This window comes from Cariama cristata, unplaced genomic scaffold (assembly GCF_000690535.1).
Source record: "Cariama cristata isolate BGI_N322 unplaced genomic scaffold, ASM69053v1 scaffold3328, whole genome shotgun sequence".
Taxonomy (NCBI): Eukaryota; Metazoa; Chordata; class Aves; order Cariamiformes; family Cariamidae; genus Cariama; species Cariama cristata.
The window spans coordinates 558-25,439 of NW_009630459.1; the positions used below are offsets into that span (position 1 = coordinate 558).

Below are 24,882 nucleotides of genomic sequence, written 5' to 3' on the forward strand. Positions count from 1 at the left end.
GCACTGGGTCAAGAAGGAACTACTAAAAACCTGCAAGGGAGCTGTTTGTAAAAAAAAAAAGAAAATTAAAAAAAAAAAAGACGACACCCCACCCCCTCCCCCCCTCAAACGAACAGGGTTGGGTTTGAACTTTTTTCTTCCCTAGTTTGCTACATTGATCAAAATCAAATATCCCCTAAAGTCCATGAGTACAATCAGTACAAATACTACACTTGGTTTTAAACTGCAGGTTCAGTTGTAGGAGGGGGGAAAAAAACAGCAGCTCGTTGTAGATCCATATACAAGGAAGCCATAGTAAACTGCTCTACATGCTAAAAATTACAGCAAGCCCCTGTCTGCTACATAGCATGATCTTAGCAGGTTTTCCTTTTTATTTATTCATATATATATCTATATGTGTGTATATATATATGTATAAAAATCGTGCCCTTTTTCACTGCAACATGACATCTGGGTGGAAATGTAACTTGTTACAACAAATTTCTGTATGTATACTGCAAGGAGTCACTCAATGTCTGTGGATTTAATAAGTAACCTCACACCACAGGAAATATTTAATAAATCAAAAAAAAACCAGTATTGTGACAGAAGACCTTCTGTCTCAGTTCTTTTCAAAACCGAAGTCCAGCAGGAAACTGGTCCCAATGTCCACGAGGAGTTCTCTGAAGAAGCTTCAGTTTGCGTAACCGTTTTTTTCTTTTAGTGTTCACAAGTTTTTGAACGACTTCAAGTCGTTTTCAGTTTCAAGTCTGTCTCTTCCTCCCTCACAAAGGTAATAGTCTGGTACTAATCCATCCGAGTGAGGAAAAGAGGAAAGTGGCTGCAGTTGCACAAAGGGTCCCCAATTCCACATCTGCAGGGAGATACGGAGTCACACGGATCTCCAGGATCTTAGCTTTTTTTTTTTTTTTCCTTTTCCTCCTTTTAACACCAAGTCCTTTCACACAAGTCCCGTAATTGGTACCTTCCCAAGTACCAGCCAGTCCAGCTTTAGGAGACAACAAAGCCACAAGTTAAAGTGAAAAGGACCAAGGCAGAAGTTCAGGTCACTTTCTATCCGTTCCATCATACTTCCAGGAAACGGGAGCTGCTGGACTTTGAGTGGAAAGGCTCGGACCACATGCGACGTAGATCGCCCTAGGCAGGAAAACAGCAGAAGGACTGTGCCCTCAGAAACTGAGAAAGTCCACTTAGAATTCAGATTTTAAAATGCATATATAAGTGCAAGCGTGTCTTAAAGCAAAACCATTCTTCACCTGTTTTGAAAATTACAATAAAGACGGTAAAAAAATAAATCCTTTCCCTGTCAGGCCAGAACGTGTTATTTTGGCAACAGATCTACCCAAAGTGGGTTTCCAATGGGAAGGAAGTACTTATGCAGGTGGAAAATTCCGCCCTTTCTTACGCTCCGCTCTGCAGAGTGCTAGATGTGTGTTCCTGTAATAGGAAAGGCTCCATTTTAAAATTTCAGTTCAGAACAGGTGACTGGAAAGAGGTAAACAAGGATCTGCCTCTCCACTCTCTGTCCGACCTTTGTGCAAGCATTCTTTCATGACCAGCTGGGCGAGGACAAATTCACTTCCTTAATTAAAACAGTACTTAATACTTCAGAATTTATTTAGTTTATAATTACTGGTGCTTTATGTACATCAACTATCTTCTATTTCAGGTACTCTCAGTTACTCAGCCCTCTAAAACGAAGAATCACCCCAACAGCAGCGGTACCTCAGTCCTGGGCCAGGGCTGTTAAGGACACGGCATCATCCTCGTGAGAGCTGCTGCCCAGGGCAGGAACACCGAACCCGCGGCCAGCTGAGCCCCCGAGCTTCCCGCTGCCAATGTATCGCCCTGTCTTACCTTTAAATAGGCCATGGTGAGGAGCGGCAATAAAGTAAACGGTACCAAATAGAGTAGGGCAGGCTGGGCTGCCCGGTGAATACGAGAAGCTACTGTTGCAGTTAATAGACCTGTAGAAGAAAAAAGTGGCTATAAATATCTTTAGGTTGCATACGGATGTTCTCATCATTTTATCCACACGTGGCTCCTTTCCTCACCACTTAAAGAGACAGGCTGTGGAAAAGTTACTTATCTGTGCTTCACGTTCTCTGAATACAACTGAAACAAACAAAATGGTGAAAAATTATTCTATTCTAATATTAGGCTGTGTTGAGCCACTTGCTCCAGTTTTGAATCTCAAAGCCTAAGCTAAGAATAACTCAAACCAAATGCAACAAAAGGCGAAGGGGAGGAAGTTGAACGCACCACACTGAAGTGCTACTCCAGTGCCGGTACCCCTGGAGACTGTCAGTCTGAGGCCCTGAGCCGGAGAAACGGGGGCTGAGAGGAAGGGCTGCACACACCAGGAGTGCTTTTCCTGGATACCTGCTGAAAGGGAACGTAGGGGGAAAGATGAGGGTGGGAGGAGGAAGGCTGTTGGTAGGAAATGATCTTTCCTTTTCATCCTCGGAAGGACTGCAGGAGGTCAGGATACGCACACACGTGTCCTGACCTTAGGGAAAAACCTATTTTATGCTAGCGAGGAGAGGGATGGCTACGTTGAATTATGAACGGCATTCTGGTTGTGTCACAGGAGCATTAACAGTAGAATACAAAAATGCAGGAGTTATCTAGATGAATTACCTAGATGTACTCTTGCACAGCATAATCCATCTAGAACTCTGATATTTTTCCCATAACCCAGGTATGAGCTACGACACCTTCTGTGCTACTAAAGCGAAGTATAAACAGTTGCTAACAAAAATACAGATAATCTCTTTCATTCTCTAAATAAAATACGACAATAATAAAATCTTAAAGACTCTCGAATTTCTCCCTAGACCATGCCAATGAAACCCAAAGAGAGGAGGATTAAAAAAGAACATAACCAAGCGTTCTCTCAAAGCCTCTTTACACTCCCTTTCATCATCTTTTAAACCTACTACAATAATCACACTGCTGCTCACTAAGCAGCTATCCATATTAAACTAATTACTCACCTACAAAATATCCAATAAGTGTGCAGTGAAAGTAAGAGACCTTCTGCATACGTCCCGAGATGTTCCCTGGCCCTGGGGCACCACAGGAATCACTGTTGGCTTGCTTTTTGTAGTTATCGTAACGCAGGACAAAGCAGAGCAGAAGACCTGGCATCACAATATCTCCGATCCCCAGCATGGAGAAGTGGCTGCCTGTGGAACTAGAGAGCAACTGAGATTGGGTTGATGCCCAAAACACAAGGTGACAAGCTTCAGATTCCTCCACTTTGCTTCTCAGCTTCATTTTGCACACCCCTTCTTTCTGTCGGCAAACTTTTATGTAGCAGAAGCTAAACGCTGGCTACTGAAGCCTTTTTCCTCAGTGATTTCACCACCCCCTCAGCTCAGTTTTAAACATACCCATTTTGACAGTAATGACATGTTGCTCCAAACCAGTTCATTTCTGCCAGCAGTGTTTGTTTATGCTGCTTTTGCTCTTAACTCACTCGATGAAACAGATCTATCAACTCAGCATTTCAATCACCTCTCTTCTAAGCGTTGAGGGGAGGTACCAGCAGACCATTTCACCAAACTGATTAACGCTGATAGACCTCGCACCTTCATTCCTGTGTACACAGATCACCTCCAATCCGAGGCAGTAAGTCAATTTATGGACTTCTCAGATCTTTGGCCTCATTCAGACAAAACACATTGAAAACTGTACTCTCACCAGATTCCCAGAACAGAGCCAGTCGTTAAGTAGATTAAGAACTGAAATTGCCCATTATCTTAAATCCCAAGATTTTTTTTCATGAAAACTAAGCCTAATTAAGTTATCCCAAAGTTGACAAAATGAACAATTTTGGTTTTATCGCTGCAGACAATCAACGCCTAATCTGTGTAATTCCAGCATCCCAACATCTAAAGCAACAAGAACAGAGTAAATATGCCAGCACAACCTACTGCATCACCGCTGACGCATTGGAGCTTACTGCCCAATCAGGCCTGTGCACACCTGGTTAAAAACCTGAGACACCCAGGAACCCCTGCAGTAGAGAGATGTGGAATAACCTCCCTCTGGCACAGCACTTGCCCGGTAAGCCGTCCCTGCTTAGATCAGATTCTAACTCCCTTCCCAATCCCTTGCAATTATGCAGTAATCAAGACTATTCTGATGTTATAATAAACCTCTGGTCTTTTGCTTTCAAGCATTAAGTCATAAACTCTACAACAGCAGTCATTAAACTGCAGAACTCACATGTATGTCAAAAAGCATATCCTGTTCTGAACAGGGCACCTTTTAACCTAACTAGGATCATTTTTGCATGCTATGAGTCAGCCAATGCAAAGTGTCCAATCCTCATTACTCATTATATACCTTTTTATCATGAAGAGGGAGTGACCAAACAAGGAACTAAGTTGGTATTTTCCAGCAGAATTAGTACTACTAAAAAGTACAGGGAGAGAAATTTTTTCTTATAAAATACAGTAAAAGAACTGCTGATTTTACCTTGGAAATACAAGTTTACCAGGCAGTGACAGACGGGGAACATCTCTACCCACATTTGGTCCCAGGTGAAGTTTCCGGGATAAAACGTCCAGGGGATTATCAGCTGGCTGCGTGGCCACTTTCACCATAACGTTGCTGTTAAAGATGTAGGCAGAAAAAAAGACCTACGGAGCAAGGAAATCATCAGAAATTACAAACCGCAATGATACAGCAACTCAAAGCTGCATGCATTTTTGCTTTGCTTATTCAAGAAACGAAAGGATACTGCCCAAATTTTCCATATACATACATTGTATATATGATGATAAAAGGCAAAATATATTTCAAAATTTCAGACGGGGTTTTTTTTACACTATTAGTCCTCAAGAATAACTGGAATATACTTTCTGATATCAAGATATTGATCAGTATGTTGACATCCTTTGGCAAAGAATCTGTCTGGGCCACAAGTAGGTAGTCCAGGACTACAAGGGCAGGTAACAGGATACTGAAGATATGAGAAAGCTTGAAAGTAGAGAAGAGGTAAGTGTGGTGCTCACTCATAAACGGAATGATGCAACACTTGCTTCAAACAGGCTCTTACGCTGCAGCTCATCACACTGGGAAACTGACTGGCTGCCAGAGCTGGCAGCAAGCGCTTCCCTGGATCAGTGCTCGGTGTTATGCAAAGGTAAAACAAAATCCTTTCAGTATTACAAAATATATTCTGTCAGGTTTCTTGTAAAAGTGAGGTAAGATTTTGTGCCAGCTTTACTGGCTATAAATCAGTTTGCATTCCCATTTTGTGGATTTCACTGCTAATCAGAAGTTGGCATGTGCGTACTGTGCAAGCGTGGATAAAGCTTTGTGTTTATTTGGAAATGCTTGTTCTGATCTTCAGCCAGGCTTTCAGAATTTGAGGTCCAATTTCTTTTTTTAAATAATATGCCAAAGTTGAAGTATTCTAATCATGTTTCTGCTTTTGTCAACTAATTAGTGAGGAAATCATCCCGTATCCTGCTGCAGACTTTAACGTCTCAGAATGGAGCCATCATGAAACTGATCTGGTTTTCCCAGATTTCATCAACTTCATACTAGTACGATTCATGTAAAAATGGCCCAAGGCCAATTACAAATCCAAAGGATAAAAACAGTTTTAGGAAAACTAAACAGAACACTTACCCAAAAGACATCATAAATTAGTAACCCAGAGAGTAGCAAGCAGGAAACCTTCAGGCTCGGCAGCCGCACAAAGGCTATCATTGCAACACACAGGCCCATAGCCAGAGCTACAAAATGCAAGCACATAATTAGTTCATTAAAAATAGCAAACCAAAAAAACCCCCAAACTATCCCCAAGCCAATACCTCCCCCACAAAAAACACCCCAGAGAAGCCTCTGTTTGCACCTGTGCAGCACTGCATGCACTAGATAGACTGTCTACTATTTCCAGATAGGGAAATTCTTCTTACTGGAGTCAAGAGAAGACAAAGTACATTCAGTAGCCAATGGCGAACGTGCCCCCATGGAAGCAGAAATCCCTCTGCAGGCACAACTGCCCATTCCACTCAACTTCCAGCACCCACCACAAAGAAATGTTTTCACGTCTCGTGTCCTAGGGACTCTATCTCCTCTGTAAAACACTGACTACCCAGTTAAAAACAGAACCAACAAAACAGCTTTGAACTCTTTGTGCCCCAAACATAAACGTCTACTTTTACACTATTAGGAGGTTTTCTAGTAAATGCGTAAGATAAGGAAAATCCTTGACTCTTAATTCAGAAATAGCATGGTTATGTGACATGTTAGAACATGATACGACAAAAATGCACTCAAACCAATCTTCTGCTTGGGCAAGATTGTGTAAGACTGCCTGAACACTAACTATGAAATATTATTGTTCAGATATACAGGGATTTCCCAATAACAAAAACCTAAGCGAAAGACTACCTATCAACGGGGTGAAAAATATGGGCAAGTCTTTTCCTAACCCCTCTCCCAAGGGTGAATCTTCAGCAAGGTCAACAAGTTGAACGGCATGCTGCAGCTCAGATGTGAGTTCTGCTCCAAGGGGAATTTTGTCAGGGTAGAAAACTAAGATGTTATACTCAAAAAAAAAAATAAAATCCCAGTCTTCACATTTGTGTGATTTCCTGCTTCTTTAAGCCTAGCCTTAGCTACCAAAGATACTCAACTGACAACCGAATACATTTCAACTGGTTACAAGCAAGTCCCTAGAGATACTTAAAATAAAAAGTAAATCAACTTTTATCTATGATATCAGTATATTTACAAGAAATAATGGGACTACATTACACTTAAGTATGCAGACATTTGTAACCAAAAATGTATTTGTCTAACATCACATAGAATTTGTAAAAAGTTATAATCCTATTTTGACCAACTGAAACTGCAGGGAAAATGGATTCATTACGTCCACCAGCGCGGCAACTTGACTAGGCCAAAATTTACAAGTTAACCTTTGGATTCTCATGCTATAATTATACAACTGTGAAACTACCTTATGCTTGCATGTCACCTGAAAGACATGGAATTCTTCCATTAAAACACTAAGGGAACATATCCATACAGATTCAAGGGGCAAAAATGCCCCCAACTGCCTGCCAGCGTGGCTGCTCGCAGCGCCCAGGGGCTGCATCCCAGCAATGGCTTTGCCAAACCCACCTTACCTGCTGAGAAGTGACAAGCTTGGCACGACACTCAGTGTCACGGCTGCCAGTTTTAACAAAGTAATGGGATTACTCAGACAAAAACGTACCCTAAATCATGCTGCATAACTGTAACTAGCTATAAAATGTAAGCAAATTATTGAGGTTTAAAGAATCTGCCACAGCAAAGCAGCAAGAAAAAGAACTGCATTCAGTAACTCAATACCGCCTTCAGTTACAGACTTCCTCTGGCGGAAGAGCAAATACAAGGGAACAGTCCTGTCTTAAATCAAAGAGGTTTCTCTAAAGCCAGTGTTAATAATAGCTCAAGCAAGCCTATATTTAGGAGAGGATTTCCAGGTTATAATTAACTAGAAGTGGGAATAGTTTAACCAGCATGAAGTTTTATCTAATGTTCACGTACTCTATTTCTCTACCACTGAAACGAACACAGGCACACACGCGAGACACTTTTAATCAAACCAAGCAAAAACTGGGTAGAAAAGGAGATGGAAAGAAGTCCTTTAGATGACGGTGAAATACACATGCTAATCATTATGCAGTTTTGCAACTGCTTTAAGAAATATTGGTAAATTTTAAAAAACAGAAGGGAAGCAAGAATGCCTGAGAGCAAGTACAAGCAATATAGGCCAAAGTGCGGTCAAACCATCAACAGGCTTCTCGAAGTGGAAGCCAGCTTCCCTTTCCAATGAAGGAGTCCAGAAATCGTCTGAGAAACAAGCCATCCGTATCCAAGCTCATGGATGGGGCTGACAAACTATCTAAGAGATCTCCACTGAAATATACTCCGGATTGGGGGGGGGTGGCAGAGATACAGAAAGGAGGCGAGGAGGGAGAAAGGAGAGAGAAGGAAAAAGGTAAAATAGCCACACGAACAGTAGCTCTGGGTTGGAAGTGCTGGGCAACGGGTTAATGAAGCAGAGTAAGAAAAGAACTAACTGAAAGAGTTAACTTTCAATTAACAGAACGAATTAACTTCAGAGTCCCTGCAAGCATAGTCCTTATGGAATACGGATATTCTGAGGATTAAGAATATTCTTGCATATGTGATTAGACTCTCCGGATACAGCATATTTTTCACCTTTACTGCACCACTGCACCCAGAACAGATGAAACCACCGAGATGCCGGTGGTGTGGTGTCTGGTTTGCAAAGCATTATGCAACCTGGCAAGCCTTAAACTTCCCCTACAGGCCACCAGTTGACCTTTGAAACAAACAGGTACTGAAGTTCTGATCAAATTGTGTTCCTATAAAACTCTCAAAGTGTATTTTAAAGAGTGGGAATAAAAACACACATCATGAAGCAGCCTCTGCCCGACTGCCGCAGCAGTGAAGGTCTGCAGCAGCTCCCGGGGCATCGGTGCCCATTCAGTTCACTCTGTAGCTATAGATAGACACTGCACACATCTACGGCATTCCCACTGCACCTCTCCAGCTATGTCCACTGTTTAGGAAAGCTTTTAGCCAGGCTTTACCAGGGGACAGTGACCATCAAACAATCTGCTCTGAGAAATAAGCGTTTCAAGACCTATAAACGTACATCGTCACATGCCAGAACAACCCCCCGGAGACGATCTGCTCATTCTATCCTGTCAAATGTCCCTGGCTTTACAAACAGTTCGGCCAACTACTGCGCAGACATGGGAATTCTAGAATTCTAGCAATGTAATGGCAGGAACTGCCATACCTCGATTTTGTAGGGACTGGAAACTACCATGAAGTATTTCCCCTCCTTTTTACTGAGCTCTAAAGTAGAAATACTGTCTCATGAAGAGAGAATCAACTGCACAACAACAAACCATACCCACAAAAATGGAGGTGTATTGTTAAGAAGAAACACCTGCCCCACTTCTCCCTCCGGCCGCCGGCCCGGGCGATATTCACAACATCCATTTCATTTTCTGCCAACAGCGAAACAGAAGATCATCCCCGTGCAAGCGGGGAGGAGGCATCAGACCACAGCACAGCCAGCAGCTGGCAAGTGCTGGCTTAAAGACGAGTAAGTGCTCCACTTGCATATATTACCGAGCAGTACTTATTGCCCACGCTGCCCTCCAAACAAGATTAATCAGGGTCTCAAGTATTCAGTTACAGAGAAGCAAAGGGTAAAGGCAGAGATGGTGTGATCCCGCTTGCAGCGGTAGAGCATGAGGAGTAAAACTGCAGACTCTGTTTCCCTGATGAAGGCCAGTAAATGCTGTTCCCTGTTCAATGTCACTGACAAACAGTGATTTAATTGGACTTGAACAAATGACAGGACGCTTACCTATATAGTTCAAGCTCCCTTAATATAAACTACATAAAATACTCCAAAGCTAGACAGTATCAACCCAATTCAGTAAATCATAAACAACCACCGAGAGAAATAAATCCCAGAAACCACTCTGCACCAGCAGTTCAGTACTCTGCAGATTAATTACCTCAAAGCCCACTATTTCACACTGAAGCATGCACAAAAATAGCTATTTTTAAGTAAATGCTTCTGCCGATATCTCAGTGTAGACAAGTCTTTTCAGATTTTGCCAAAATCCACACTCGATACTCCATTTAGCTTTGTAGCTACTGCAGATCAAGAACCACCCTTGATTTGATGGTGGGCTGCTCTGCTTAACACAAAACAAACTCCATCTGCATTTCTTCATTTAGTATCTGGGTACTTTACAAGGTATTCCCTAACATACAACAGGTGGAACTTTTAAAGCAGCAAAAAGCATGAATGAAACGTAACACCTGTAATCAAGGTGTCATGAGAGGTTTCAGTGCTAAGGACTTTCTGCCGCTGCTATCTCATTTAGAAGGAGCTGGAGAGCTGGTGGGATGTGTGTTTTCTATTACAACAAACAATTTCAAGGGCAGGTAATGTTGTCCCAGCTATTTTTCCTCAAGCAATCACAACCCTAGGGTGTCATTTCACAAGATGTCCTATGCCAATTTAGTGGCCTGACACTGCTGAGAAGCAGTGGTCCTGCTCCTGGCTACCCCTTCATCCCTTCGCTATCATACCCCCTCCTCCATCCTCTCAGATCCCATCGTGCTGCCACTCACCTTTTGCCAAATTTAGCACATACCTGACTGCACAATAATCCAATTCATCTCACTGCAGCAGCAGAAAAATAGCTTGGCAAAAAAAGAGTATGCTGCCATTCTAGTGAGCTGAATCAGTTTACCATGTGATTAAATGAGTGCCAGAGCTAGCACAAGAGATTTGGAAGGCAGGAGGGGGGGAGGAAAGCTCCTCTTCGGAACAGTAAGCTGTGAATTCAGTTCAACCAGTATGGGGGGGGGGCAGCTTTTATTTGAAACCATTTATTAATCCCCTTAAAAAAAAAAAAAAAAAAAAAAAATCACACCTTCAAGCCAACTGGATGCCTGCCAGCTTCACCCATCTCACCATCCATGGCAAGCATCAACGAGATCAAAGACAACCAGCTACTGTGAACTGTCTTCACAACAAATTATTTGATCATCTGAACCAATAAACAAGACGCACAGCAAAAATTAACCAGATTATGAATCATAACTTGATCTTAACAACCAACCACTGTCTCCACACATCTAACTAAAACTGGCGATTCACCCTACACCGCACAGGTGCAGAGTATCTTCCACGAGTGTTCTGGCACTTCCTTGGAAGCTTTTACAAACCAGAAAAACAGGTGTCCCAAACACTACCCTGGCATGTTCCTGACAGCGGTTGTCTTCAGGGAGTCTACCACACAGTATTACAACTCAGCAAGCCATTAATATTAGCAGATTTCAACAATCATCACCAGGTGACTGGATGTGTCAGAACAGGCACAAAGCAGTAGTACACTCCCTTAATTCACATACTCACCATCCATAAGGAGCCAGTGGCCAGTTAGGACCCAGATAAGGACAAGCATCACAGACAGAGAAAATGAGAGCAACTCGGCAGCAGTGAAACGCCCGCAGCAGCCAAAGGAAATCCTAGGAACAACATATAAACATTAGCTAGAAGATTTTATGTTTCCATTTAAAGAACAGAAAATGGACGCTGTTGGAACAAGGCTCAACTGCTGATGAAAGGTGCCAAGAACAACTGAAGGGAAGTTCCTTTGCCACAAATAGGTACCAAAACAGCAGCAAAATAAAAGCTTTCCTCACATTCAAATAACGTGTGTAAAGCCCGAACTACAGAGATGGAAAAAACCCTGTAAATCCTGGCACCTCTCTTGAAATTGTTACCATGAATGCTATTTCCTAGTACCATCTAAGATGGTGCTTTTTGCAACATGAACTCCAGTCACAAGGTTAAAAACAAGGAAAAAAAAAAGTTTCAAAACATGACATTAACAGCTGTAATTTTCACTAGTGTGACTACAGTCTCTGAAAAAGCCAGCATTAAAATCCATAGTCCACTGTTAACAAACATTAAAATCCAATACCAAATCCCAGACTCTGAAATCTCAGCCAAAATAAGCCAAACTTCTTAAAAACCACTCTTGGGAAATCGAGTCCCCTGCAACAGTACCGCATTTTCCAGGCTGGCAAGCCTGTGCGAGTTGCAGAAACTGTGCTTCCTAGTTTCAAAGTGGAAACATGGTGTTGGCACAAAAAATATGCACAAACATCAGCCCTGAAGCCCTGAGGTTCACGCTCGTAACCACAGACTCCATTAAAGAATTCTCATTAAAAGAAATAAATGCTACATACAAGAAGAGGAGCAAAAGATTTCTCAAGTCCTTACTTGTTTTGAGGTGAACAAGGCCGTGTTAAGTACTGGCACATTGGGAGCAGAAGGAAAGCAAACGCTATTGTTGCAAGGACTAGAAAAAGAAGAAAAGGTAATATTAGTACATTCAGACCTAATTTCTACAGTACACAAACAAGCTTCTCTAATTTGAAAAAGCTCTTGCAACAACATCCTATTATGATACGCTGCAGTATTATTAAAGCAAGAGCAGCTAAAGGCTCCAAGGTTTTCTGCAGAACTTCTATTGTTAGTAGTACGCTTTCAAACTTCCATCAAAATAAAAGCTCTCAAAGGAATGCAATGCCCCAACCCCAAACTTTAAAAAAAAAGAAAAAAAGGTCTTAAAGCTATTCATGATCATGTCAGCAAGAAAACGTTTTCAAATATTCTGAGAGTCAAAAAAACCAAACCAAAACAGAAAACTTACTACAAGCTGGTTGTGAGATTCTTTTAAAATTCTTCAACATACGACACAGACTAAGTCAGCATAATGAAGAGTTTTTTTCTACTTTTTAAATGAGATAGTAATTTTCCCCCCCCATCTCACTCAAAACCCTTTATTCATTACTGAAACACAGTATAACTTAAAATAAGTTATATCCAGTAGCTGGCAACTTTTTAAAAATACGAAGAGCTTTAAGTTTTCAAAAACAGGATGGTAAAAATAGACAAATATCCAAATCGACTATTTCCACAAACATTTTCATTTTTAAGCAGTGTACTTACCCCACCCACACATTTGTAAAAATGTTTAGTAACTGCTAGTATTTAGAATCATTTTTCCTTCCAGTTTTTTTAAAAATACTAGCACTGAATTTGTACTAAGGACTGTTTAAAAGGCTGAAGAGCGAGGGTGTGGAGACACAGACATGTTCAGCAGTACCCATCCAAAACTGCCGTAGCAAGAACCGACTGAAATGAAAATGGAAGAGTCGCCTGACATTTTCTGCATGCTGCAAATCAAATCTTTGTGCTGTCTTCTACTCATTCCTTAAAAAACTGGGGTGGTGGTTGTTTTTTTAAAAGGGATTTCTTTTTTCGCTTCTCAAATGAAAATGATGGGAAAGAATCAAACATTCTCTTTAGAACATGGCTTAAGCCAACTGGAGAAAAGAAATTGGTTTGGTCAAACCACATCTTTCCACCCCTCAATTCTGCTCCTTCTGGTGGGAGGAAGATAAAAAAAAAAAAAATCAATTCATTTAAAAAGAAATTTTTTAAAAGTGTCTGTACACAAACAACTCTGTGGAAACTCAGAGTTTATCAATATTTCAGAGAGGAGGAAAAAAAAGCAGAATGGGCAGGGAAAGAAAGAAGAGCGCGGCAACTCTGTACACATTGAACTAGGAACCATTTTGAGAGGGGCCTGGCAAAAACGCTGCATGGCAAAACCTGTGCCCCTGCCGCCCCAAGTCCTGCATGCCTCGCTGCCTCCCTGCCCGGCTCCCTTCACCGCGGCGGGCCTGACTCTTCCTCACCCCAGACCGACCCTCTTTGCCCTTGGAATCTCCCCTCCAGCTCTCCTCACCAGGGAACCCTGCGTCTCCTGTCCTGGTATCCCCAACTGCTGCCCCCCCAAAGAGAGCATAAGAATTAAAATGTAATCACACTAACACGCACTGCCCACGAGTACCCACTCTCAATCTCGTTCCTGACTGTCCAGGCTTCCAGTCATAAATCTTCTCTTCCCTGTAGTCTTAATACCCATTATTCAATGGGCAATCCCTTGGCTTAACTCCTGTCTGCAGGCACCGTGCCAGCTCTTCAGCTCTGCCCTCTGCTTAGCAGCTGCTCCTGGCCTTGGGCTGTTTGCTGCACCCACCCTTGCTCCCGATGCCTCCCAAATCTTTGCCGGAGGAAGATTTAAGAGGGGTTTAAGAAACCAGACATCAGCTGTAATTTAGAAGGCCCCCCCAAATCAGCCTCTGAAATCTACAAAAAGAGGATGTAAACCAGCACTACTCGGGCTTCAGGGGACAGAGGGACCAGGTCCCGCAGCTCCCAAGTTCCCGACTCCAGCAGGGTCCGCATCCTGCTGGATTGCCTCTAACGATGCTCTGCATTTCAGAGGCTCTGGGGCCAAAGTCCCCGGGGCTTAACGACACCCTCTGATGCAAAACCAAGGAAAAGCACAAAAGTATCATAAAACTGGGTTCAAGAATAAAGATACCCAAGTGCACTGATCCAGACTCAATCCTCTTAAAGCTGCAACAACCCCCAACCGACACAATATCATCTAATTACGCTCCATAAATGTTACAAATAAAGTTACAAGTCAAGGTCATTCTGGAAATAAATGGACCAATAAGCTCGACAAATTAAAACTGTCTTTTGTCATAAATCTTCCCTTATGATACCTTACATGTATGCGTGCATATATATTCCCCTAATATCTAGCATATAGTAGAACTCCTCTGAAGTAATAATTTATTTTTAATAAGAAAGAACTTCTGTGTCATACGTCAAAGTTATAAAAGCGGTATTCAACAGACCTCTACAGGATGGTGCCTCCAGAATTAGAGACAGGAGTCTCAAGACTCCTGTCATGAGCAGAGATTTAGGTTTCATCCATCAACATCAGCCCTGTTTAAGAAGCTAGAGAGGATGCATAGCTCAGGAGTTAAATCATGAGAGAAAAGCCTGCCTTGCATACACATGAAGTAGGAGAAGATGAGAGGTATTTAGGGGTTTAAAAATCTTCACAGACTCAGTATGTGGACTGAGGAGTACAGTTTTTAAAAGCTGCTGCGTATTTGGAGCAGTAGGAAGAATCTTGCTACCCTGAACTGCAGCTGGTCTCTTGAAGAACTGCAAAAGATCAAAAGGCCAAATTTTTCCAAAAGTGAAAGCCCTAGTATTTACTTAAATGACAAAATGTAAATAATAATAAACAGGATCAGAAGACTTGGAATGCATTTGTGGACAACAGTTTCACTTTCGTTCTAAATTCAAGCAGTGGAAAAGAATAATACTCAAAATGCTAGTGAGAGCAGAAGTAGCCTTGAAACAAAGACAAACTGCATAAAAGCAAAACCACAAATTAAACTAAGAAAATAAGTCTCTGGATAGGATCTCCAGGAGTTATGCTACGATCCTATAGAGTACCTGAATTATGAAATACCATGTACAGTTCTGAGGACCAGTTTATAAACAAGTGAACTTCACATAAAATAATACATCCAGCATCTTTCAAAACTCTGACAATTTATAGTTCAGTAGGTTTAGCAAGTCTCCAAGTGGAAAATACTTCTCAGATAATACTTGTCACTTTATTAATAGCTACAGAGACACGAAAATACAACTGTGAAACCTGATGAGGGTTTTTTTCATGTACTATGACATGTATTATAATTCTTATCAACGTTATTTAATTATATCAATGCATTCTAATCCAATTCTTATAAAGAGAAGAAAACTTAGTCACCTGCTGTGCATATTGTAAAGACAACTTGAACTGAATCAAAGAAGAAGAACATAACTAGGAGAGACACAGACGCGCCGATCGGCAGGAACAACGCCTGGGTAGAATCAATGGTTTGAATACCTGCGAAAGAAAGAGAGTGCCATTTAACTTGGGCTATGTCTTACCGCACACATATCGACAGCCTGTCCTCACCAACACAATTGAGGACTCTGGCAATATATTCCATTTCGGTCCTGGTGCAATACACGTTTACTCCGAGAGCCTCATGCGCGATCATAACCAAGCACAGCAGTCCGTGCACAAACACCCCGGCTGAACTGCGCGATCGCAGTGGCTGGGTACAGCAACAGCCCTGCTCTGCACAATCCAAGAACTGAAAGTTGAAAGAAAATGTATGAAATGTTTCTTGTGCCATAGATAGAATGAATAACAAGTTACAAGAATTAACATTATTTAGGGATTAGGAATCGCATAGCAATTATACATTTGCTTCATTTTATACTGAGCAACATAAATGTGTTGAACAGAGCGTATGAGTTTATTTAACCTCTCCGCACGAGGTGAAGGGTCTGACCAACAGCAGAGCTGCAGACAGCGTTAGGCTGACCGAGCTCACGCTAAGGGTGCCACAGCTTCAAATTCCACCTGGGTGAAGGCCAGCATGCACTCACATTGCATCACCGACGGCAATCACCAGGTAACAGCAAGCCTAACAATAATGGGCAGTTTTCCAAACCCACCCAAGTCATTTACTTGTTTATGAAACTACCAACTCAGTTCAGTGTGCTCTATAATCACCTTTTGTGCTAAAAAAACAACAAAAAATCATGCTCACATTTTATACCCGATTATTTCCCCCACCTCAACCATGCAGTGTGACTACTAGGGATATTAATAGGAAGACAGGGCATTTTTTACTATATTTTACTACAAGTTTTTAGAATTACTAACAAAATTGAGAAGATGAGGCTTTGAAAAGCCCACCTATCCCCACAAATTCTAATACTTCACCAGTCTCTCTAGCTACATTTAGATTTGATCATGGGGGGAAGAAGCCATAAGTATTAACTCAATTAAAAATACAAGACATACTTATACCTGTACAGCCTTAAAAATCACAGGTAACATCTGAAGTAGTTGCTTGATAAGAAGTATCCAAAATGTCTCTAATGAAAAATTAATACAAGACTCAGACCTAGAGGAGATCTAGAACCAGGTAAACATCACTGCGTTATCCTAAATAATTAGACACCGCTGTACGGTGCAGGGTTTTACAAGTCCCAGGATTTTAAGAATAAGCTTTTAGGTTAACAAGCAGAATATCTGTGCACATGTATGTACGCACATATACAGAGACATACAGATACAAGTAAATATACACACACATTGTTTGTGTGTGTGTGGGAGAATGCGTCTATTTTAATTTTTTCCATGGAAGAGTGGCAAGTTGTCTAAATAACAGGTTGCCTACACAACTCAGTTACCAGTGTATCTGAGCATGCTGAAAAACCTCAAACATACGTGAAATACACTCACTACAACTTAGTATCTGCCATGAGTATTTAAGCATTTTCATAAAAGAAAAGCTAAACAATGAGTATGAAAGCCATGACACTTGCACTACATGGTCATTTATTAGTTCAGATCATGGATCTATTACTCTCAAACATAAGTAGCACAATAAATTTTAAAAATAAAAACCAAAACAATTCAGTCATTTGGGATTTCTATGTTACTGAGGTCTGGTACAAAAAGTACAATATAGAAATCCAGTGCCGACAATGTGAAGACACAGAAATTCCTGTGTTCTAATCTGTGACTTAGATCTAGTTCCTCCTGCCTTGAGAAGAAGCATTTATTCACATGCCCTTCAACTTCCCAAGGGAAAAAATAAACAAAACTAAACCCCAGAATTGCATACTACAAACCACCTTGGCATTCAGGAATTAGTGCCTGCAGTGTGAAATGTCAAAAGTTCTTCATTTCATTTCTGATCACTTTGACAGCTAATCCCCTTAATGTGCTTATTCCCCAGCCCCAGACTGCCTTCTCTTACTTCCCAGATGCCAAAAGCCTCAACCGTTCATTGCTGAATCACCAAGCACAGCAACCTCTTTGCTCTGTGTTGTCAACAGAAGCAGTGCTCTGACAGCTATGCAAATTCCAAGAGTCTATATTTAAAAAAAAAAAAAGGGGGGCAAAAAAAGCAAAAGACACATACAATCGATGTTAATTAATTTATAATTTTTAAGCTATATTTCTTACTTTAAACAAAGCAACCTTAGCGTTCAGGGTTTTGTCCACAGGGCTTCTCTCATATCTCACTCCTGTCTTCTACACTTGTGGAAGCTATTCCTTCTGGAGCCTATTCTCAGAATATGGCCATATAAATTGCTTCAAGTTAAACTCAGGTGTGAATTTACAGCACATCGTGTACAACACATTGCACTAACTGTTCGTGTCCGTATTTTTACCTGCAAAACAGCGCATCTCAAATGGCCAAGCTGCCTGGAATCTATTTATAGATTACAGAGAGGACAATCACCACGTAGGAGCTGACATGTTAATCCCCACTCTGAATAGATTGTGTGTAGACACATATTTTGTTGTCCATTATAAATGAGTTGCCCAAAGCCATGTGAACTCTGTACTTCAATTTCTCTATTGATAAAGCTGAATCATCCTTATGGACTTGTTCGCATACCACGAGATCTCTCATTGCTTACAGGCTGGCTAATACATCACAGTGATAAACTCCAGACAAAAAGAAATTACATTCCCTTCTCCTAAGTGTGTGGCGTTTGTTTGTGGGTTTTTTTTAGAAAAGTAAAGCCATTTCCAGTAAAACCTGACAAATTGTGCAGCATGCAATTTCTACGCATTATGGAAATGTTATGTTGATGTTTTAAATTTAGCTTCCACAGGCAGGAACCAGATAGCAGCATTAGCGCATAGCAAGACGGTAAGTGCGCAGACAAAACAGTTCCGTTGTATCAGGTGAATCTACGACGCGCACAGCTGAAACACACGGAGAGATGAAGCAAAAGAAGATGCAGCACACTGTCGCGAGGAAAGAAAGATAAAGAGCAAAGCTAACCCTTACTGTTATTGGTGCTGTTGCCATTAAAAGACCCAGCTGCGCTGCTATTGTCTTTCTCTTTGTCTTGATTCTCAAAGTCCATGTTAAGAGACCTGCAGGAAACAAAGCAAACTTAACAGACATGTTTCAAACTCCTATTTAGGCTCATCAGCTACGGTCTCATTACCATTCTGCCACAGCACCTTCTCCTTGGAAAAGCCCTTTAACAGTGGTTATCAGAAAAAACACTATACATACCAGAAAATTAAAAAAAAAAAAAAAGAAAATGCTTACAGTTACAGATGAGGCACCAAATCACACAGGTTGTAGTAGTGAGACTAGTCACCATAGCGTCTGAATGGTACGTGTTAATAACACACCACAACAAAGATGCTTATCTGCATTACTGGGAAGTGTAGAACATGATGGAAATCAACATTTCACTTCTCTGATGACTTCAAACTCTTTCCAAGCTCTCATTTTGATACTTTTCATTCAAATTCAACTACCGTATTTCATTTTTAAAACAATATTATTTCCTTCCTCTAAATCTTGTTATGAATGATGATCAAAACTAGCTTTTAAGTAATTGCCTGCTGAATGTAAAGTCTTACTTGATTTTAAAAATTTCAGCAAAGCCTGGAAAATAACCATATATATATTTTACATACACGCAGAACAGATGACTAGAGGAAGCTCTGAATAAATAGTACAAATGGATACAATTTAATTAATCCATAGGAGCCGACAACATTCCCCTAGGTATCCAGCTCAGCGCTAATTGATTCATCTTTTCATTTTGACATATGTACTTTAAAAACGTTCCAAAATAACACAGTATTCTACCCCTTTTGCTACAGTCCTTTACTTTGACGCAATCTCTGAATTATATTCTAACAAATTTTCACAATACATTCTGAAATGGGGGAATTGCACTTAAGGTCTGTTTTGGCCAGCAATCATTTCTATCGTTAAATTCTATGTTGTTTCTAATCAAAATACTAGCAATCAAGTTGACCATGATCGTTTTTCATTCTGATGCATGCATGTTATCCATGATTTAGCTGCATATTTATTTATTCAAATAAGCTACAGAGAACCACCAGAAGCAGTGTCTTAAGTCTGCAGCACTGTCCCAAGTATTTCAATAAAACTTCCAGGTCAACAGGCATTAAACTCCTTTTCAAGTTTAGCTGTGAGTAATTGCGCTACGCAAAGTAAACCAAGTCTATGAATTTATCAGACAAGTAAAAAATACACCACAATCTTTTATACAATTCTATTGGTATCAAAGTTATTTCATTTTAGTGTACAGGTTACCTACTGCAATGCACAGGTGAGCCATTTTGTGCTGCAGCCATACAACCTGAAATCAAGTATACACAGGTCTATAGTATCAAGATAGGCGTGGTGTACTAAAGACAGACAAGTTGAGCAGTTTCACTGTATAAAAGAAAAACAAGAAAAAGGCTCTTCCAGTATAAAACTGGTTTGTTTCTTCTGCTTCTATTATGCAAGCGCTCCCAAACAGTGGTATGAAATTAAAGCAGCTTTTTTTGCTCAGGCAAAATATGAGGAAGCTTCAACCTAAGACATACAGTACTTCTACACAGATTACGGATCATCAACTAAAAAGTTATAAAAAACACACAAAGGCAATGGAGAATGCTAAAATTCTGACAAATTAATCAGTTGTTCTTAGCTTGTTCTTCTAAAGATCTCTCTGCTCTGCATCTTGTTCGGGGTGCCTTTATCCTTCATTCACACTTCCTTTTTTCCCCATTAATGCATTGTAGCCTCATAATTTTCCTCTCAAGCTATAAAAATCTGGGAGGAGGCCGACAGCCTTCCAGGACTTGACCCAAGACTCAGTCAAACAAGATAATTCTTTTCTCAGTGCAGCGTTTCATTCCTCTCTGAATTAGCGCACTTTAGCAAGAACTTCACACCATCGTTCTCCCAGGGGCATCAGGTAACTCACAATTTAAGGGATTGCTATCAGCAAAGAAAACTGGAAATAAACTATTAGATCTACTGCTCACGAACAACCGCAGCCTCTCTCCTTTCATTGCAATAGTGTCAGCAATTATTACATTATTACCTATAAACCTCCCTACCTCAAAAGTAAGCATAAATTAGGAAATTACTGTCACTTAGCCTCACAGCTGCTGATCCAAGACAATGTCCGAACAATCTCCGTTTTATGATTTGGCTCTTCCCTCTGCCACAAATGATCACTAACACAGTACAAAAATTGAGAAGTGATCACTAAAACATCCTCCAAGAAAGTTAAAAAGTATATTGTAAAACAAGATACACTCAAAACTAGTGGACTGTAAAGAAATGGTGAGCTGAGAAACATTTGCTTTTTTGTTCAAGTTTCTGCTGGGCTTCCAAAGGCAACGTCCAGCCAGCACCTCCCACCAGGCAATAAACTACACAGTTGTTTCTTCTGTGGGTCCTCGCAGTTGGAAGTTGGTAGGATTTCTAGCACGATGTTTCAAAGCAAGCACAGCTCAGCCTCCCACAGGGAGCCACTCAGTAGGGTTACACCAAGGCCAAAGGAATGAGTAAGCTGCTGGCACATCATTATCATGAAAGTTCAGATTCAACTACGGATCACTTCTACTGCAGTAATGCTTCAGGGAAACCTTGCAGAACATTCTTATGAAACAACGGAGGAAGTATGAAAGCAAGTACGTATCTATAGAGTCACTTGCAGATGCAATATATTGAGAAGTTCCTTCTTGCTCTAATCAGTGAGGACAGTCACCCATCTTAACAGCTCTGGGACTATGAAAATTGTGGGTTGCCAGAGAATTGCCAGATTTCAATTGCTCTAAATAAAAAATTACTATCAGAATCAGTCATTGACCTGAGACAGTTTAATTCAACCAAATCTCAATGCATATTAAATAGAGAGCGATCCGAAGATACGTTGTGTGCTCTAACATTGCTACAGTCGCTTATAAAACGTTCCTGTGAGATTAAAGGACAAGTTCCAATGCAAGACCTGGAGTGGGAATAAGAACAGGGGAAACAATAGCAGAAAGTGCATGCAAAAAAATGTTTCCACAGCCCATATGGAGTAGGAGTGCCCGAGTCCCACATCTCTGATAAGAACATCTCACCTTCAGCAGGTATTTTATGTCCACCCACTTGTGTGTGCACATGCAGACCACCTTTGTAGCATTTGGTGAGGTCTCTCTAAAACCCTGGTTCCACCCTGCCAGCGCTGCGGCTGTAGCTGCTTATGAACTCCAAGCGCAGTCTTTTTTTTTTTTTTTAATTGTGAAATATGTATCCTGATTTCTGTAAACGTCAAGTCGTAAAGCCAACCACAAGGACACCGTTTGAACTACCTTCTCTTTACACACATACTTTAGGTACCCAAAGCCTAGAGATAAAAGACATCAGTCTCCCATGCTTCTTGGTTTGGTTTGAAAGCAGATACTTGAACAGGTAGATTCTGGGTTAAATCTGGCTTTACATAAGCTGAGACACCATGTCCGGGTATGTGATAGGACAGAAAAAGATTTAGCTGTTACCTGCCTGCAAAGTAACCCCAACATTTAAATCACAGAGAAGCACCTGGACAAGAACAGGTCTTACAAGAACCCATAGGAAACAACCTGTTCCAAGCTAAGCTCACCTCTTTAAAAACCTGTAACTACCACACATACTTGCACGCTCCAGTTTACAGCTTGTAACAGTTTAAAGGATTATACTTGCCCCTTTGGCAGTCAAAGTATATCAAGTTCAAGGACTGAGAGGCAGAATGTGTATGGGAGGGACGTTCAGAAGGGCTTAAAGCTAAAACTCCTGACCCAGCACAAATGCAGGAAGGAAATGCTCGATCATCCACAGCGAGAGAAGCGGGAACACAAACCTATAAACTGCGCTTTGTTCTGGATGCAGACTTTACCCAGGATCTAGTAGATGCTCTTCTGAATAGCTTGAGGGTTTGGGGTTTTTTGGTTTATTTTGGTTTTGGACAAATGCTGCTTGTATGAATAAGGACAGTAGACCAAGGCTTTCCTTTGTTCCCTGAAACCCCTTGCATGAGATTAGATCTACCACGCACGTGGATTTTATCCTAATGACTCATCCACCCAATTCTTTCTGATCCTATTACTGCACTTCGGTTCAAGTCACTTGCCAGCAATACCACAATAACTCGATTTGCTTCTTTTCAGACTGAAAATGAGAAACTAAACCCACCTGCTGCAACATGAAGGTTAACTCAAGAGTGCTATTTTCTTTTTGTCTTACAACAGCTCCACTTGAGACAAAGCACTCAAATCTAGATGAAGACATCATTGTTGTCATTTGAGAATAAGCACCCTAAGCCATAACTTTCGTCTTTCCAGCAAGATACTCTTCTAAGAAAATCCACTCACTTTGCCAGAAGTTTTTATTTTACTACTTTAGGATTTTCCAGATTAATGTAATTTGGAAACTTAGTACCACACTTGAATTTATTAAATAACTTAATTGTATCTTAGACCTCTTCGTTAACACCACTGTACAATTTTCTCTAAAAACCAGCTTTTGACCTCACTTGCTGACTCAACAGAACAGGAATTTGTCCAAGTCACCATCATAACTCTGGGTTTCAGCTCAGACATCTGCTAAATAAACTACATACAGGAAACTAATTAGGAAATTAATTTTAAAACTATGGGACCCTATCTTGGGCTGTAATAACTTGCATCTTGAGGTCTTCAGGACACATGCAAAGGAAGTGGACTAGAACAGGGCATTGGCTCAATTGATTTGTATCCATCACCACTCCATTACTTCATCCAATAAGTCAGATTGTTCTGAAGGTTGCAGTCCTTGTTACGTGAGCAAGTTTTAAATGTAAAACATAGGACAAGATGGTAAAAGAGCATGTGCATATACGAATAGGATGGCAAACAGCAGGGGAAAATTTTTAAGAGCAAGAAGCTCTGAGAAGGGCAGGCAATTTAAGTTCACGCGCTCCTGCTGTTTTATATTCCATTATGTTTTCACAATTGAATTTTAATAAACGCTATGGCTTCTTGCAGACAGATGCATAGTTCCTTTTTACACAACTGCATAAATTCAAATAGTTAAAAACTAAGTTAGTCCCTCAACTATATGCTAGACTTACTCAAAACTTGAAGAAAAAACTAGACAAGATACCACCTTTCTTTTTTATTTTCATCATCTCTAGATTTTGTTTTCCTAAAGCCTTCTATTTTAATTCCACCAGCAGTGCTGTTACCTAATACTTGCTAGCAACAACAGACAGCTCTTATGAAAAATTGGCTCTTTCATTATATGATTTTATTAACTGATGACGGCAATTTAAGACCTCTTATCCTAACAGCTGCAACTTACATCATATGTATGACCATGGCTATCATCTATTTCAGGAATACTCATAGCAGTTCAGAGACTTCATAGTGAATGTATGGCTTTTTATCATAGCCTTGTTAAAAGCAGCAATATTCTTCAAGAAACAGAAAGAAAAATATTCTGTACTTAAGTTTGAAAAAAATAATACTTTCATGCTGTGATTAATTATTTTTTTTAGTATGTCAGTATGAACCTCATTCCTTAGGTGCCACTACATTAAAACAAACTGTATGACACAAGATGCAAGTCTAAAGGGACAACTATGTTTTCTCTAAACTATACTCAAGTCTCCTAAAATGAGGCAAATTTGATTTTTGAAGATTCAAACTTATTCTGCAGCAGTTCTCAGACACTTCGCTGGAATTCAACACTGATGATGTTTCTTACTTCTCTACTAAGCTGTTACTCACACTCAAGTAAACAGCACTGGGACTGGGAATCTCTGTTTTACAAGACTTGTTTGCAATCACAAGGACATGCTGAAACGACCAACACTGAAACATTATATACTATTGATAACATTACATTCCTATCTCTCTCAACAATCCTTTCATATCCCCCAAAATACAATTTTACAGAGCTATTTTCAAGGACTAACTTCTAAGTTATCTTATATGTGCTTGTAACTTGACGTACAATCATGTCTTTCAGAAACCCCAACTAGCTACTTTTCCTTCCTTTTCCAGTTCCTTTTCAGAAGCAAGAAATATTTCATTTACATTAGCCATCAGTCTGACAAAGATACAATAAAACAAAAGGCATAGAGTGTATTCAGTCACTTGCCATATTTTTATTTGAAAAAGAAAAATTCTGCAGAACTTTAAAGAAATATCTTACCTGAAACTGCCGTAGACTATGAGGAGAATAGAAATCAGGAAGGTAGACACTTGACTGGAATCCACAAGGGAATATGCCCTGGAATTAGGAAAAAGAAGGCAGGTGTGTCATCATGAGTGTCCATTTCTCCAGTTCCATTTGCTAATTCTTTTTCTTATTATAATACAAATAGAGAACTGGATGACAAATCTTTACGACAGCGCTCTCTCAAATTCTCTTATCTAGGAATATAAAACCTGTAGCATGTAAATTAATTTTTTATATTCAAGTCTGCAGCATGCAAAATCT

The 24,882-nt window shown here is 40.5% G+C and overlaps 1 protein-coding gene across 1 annotated transcript; it reads right to left on the bottom strand.

The window, feature by feature from the left end:
• Positions 1 to 523: 523 nt before the first annotated feature.
• SPPL3 (signal peptide peptidase like 3) lies at positions 524 to 24,672 on the bottom strand (the record flags this gene model as incomplete). Its single annotated transcript, XM_009705527.1, has 10 exons — positions 524 to 1,137; positions 1,858 to 1,967; positions 2,997 to 3,196; positions 4,486 to 4,649; positions 5,647 to 5,753; positions 10,991 to 11,103; positions 11,864 to 11,942; positions 15,294 to 15,413; positions 18,397 to 18,485; positions 24,595 to 24,672. Coding segments are annotated over 10 exons (1,132 nt in total), but the record flags the coding sequence as incomplete, so codon positions are not given.
• Between the last annotated feature and the right edge of the window lie 210 nt (positions 24,673 to 24,882).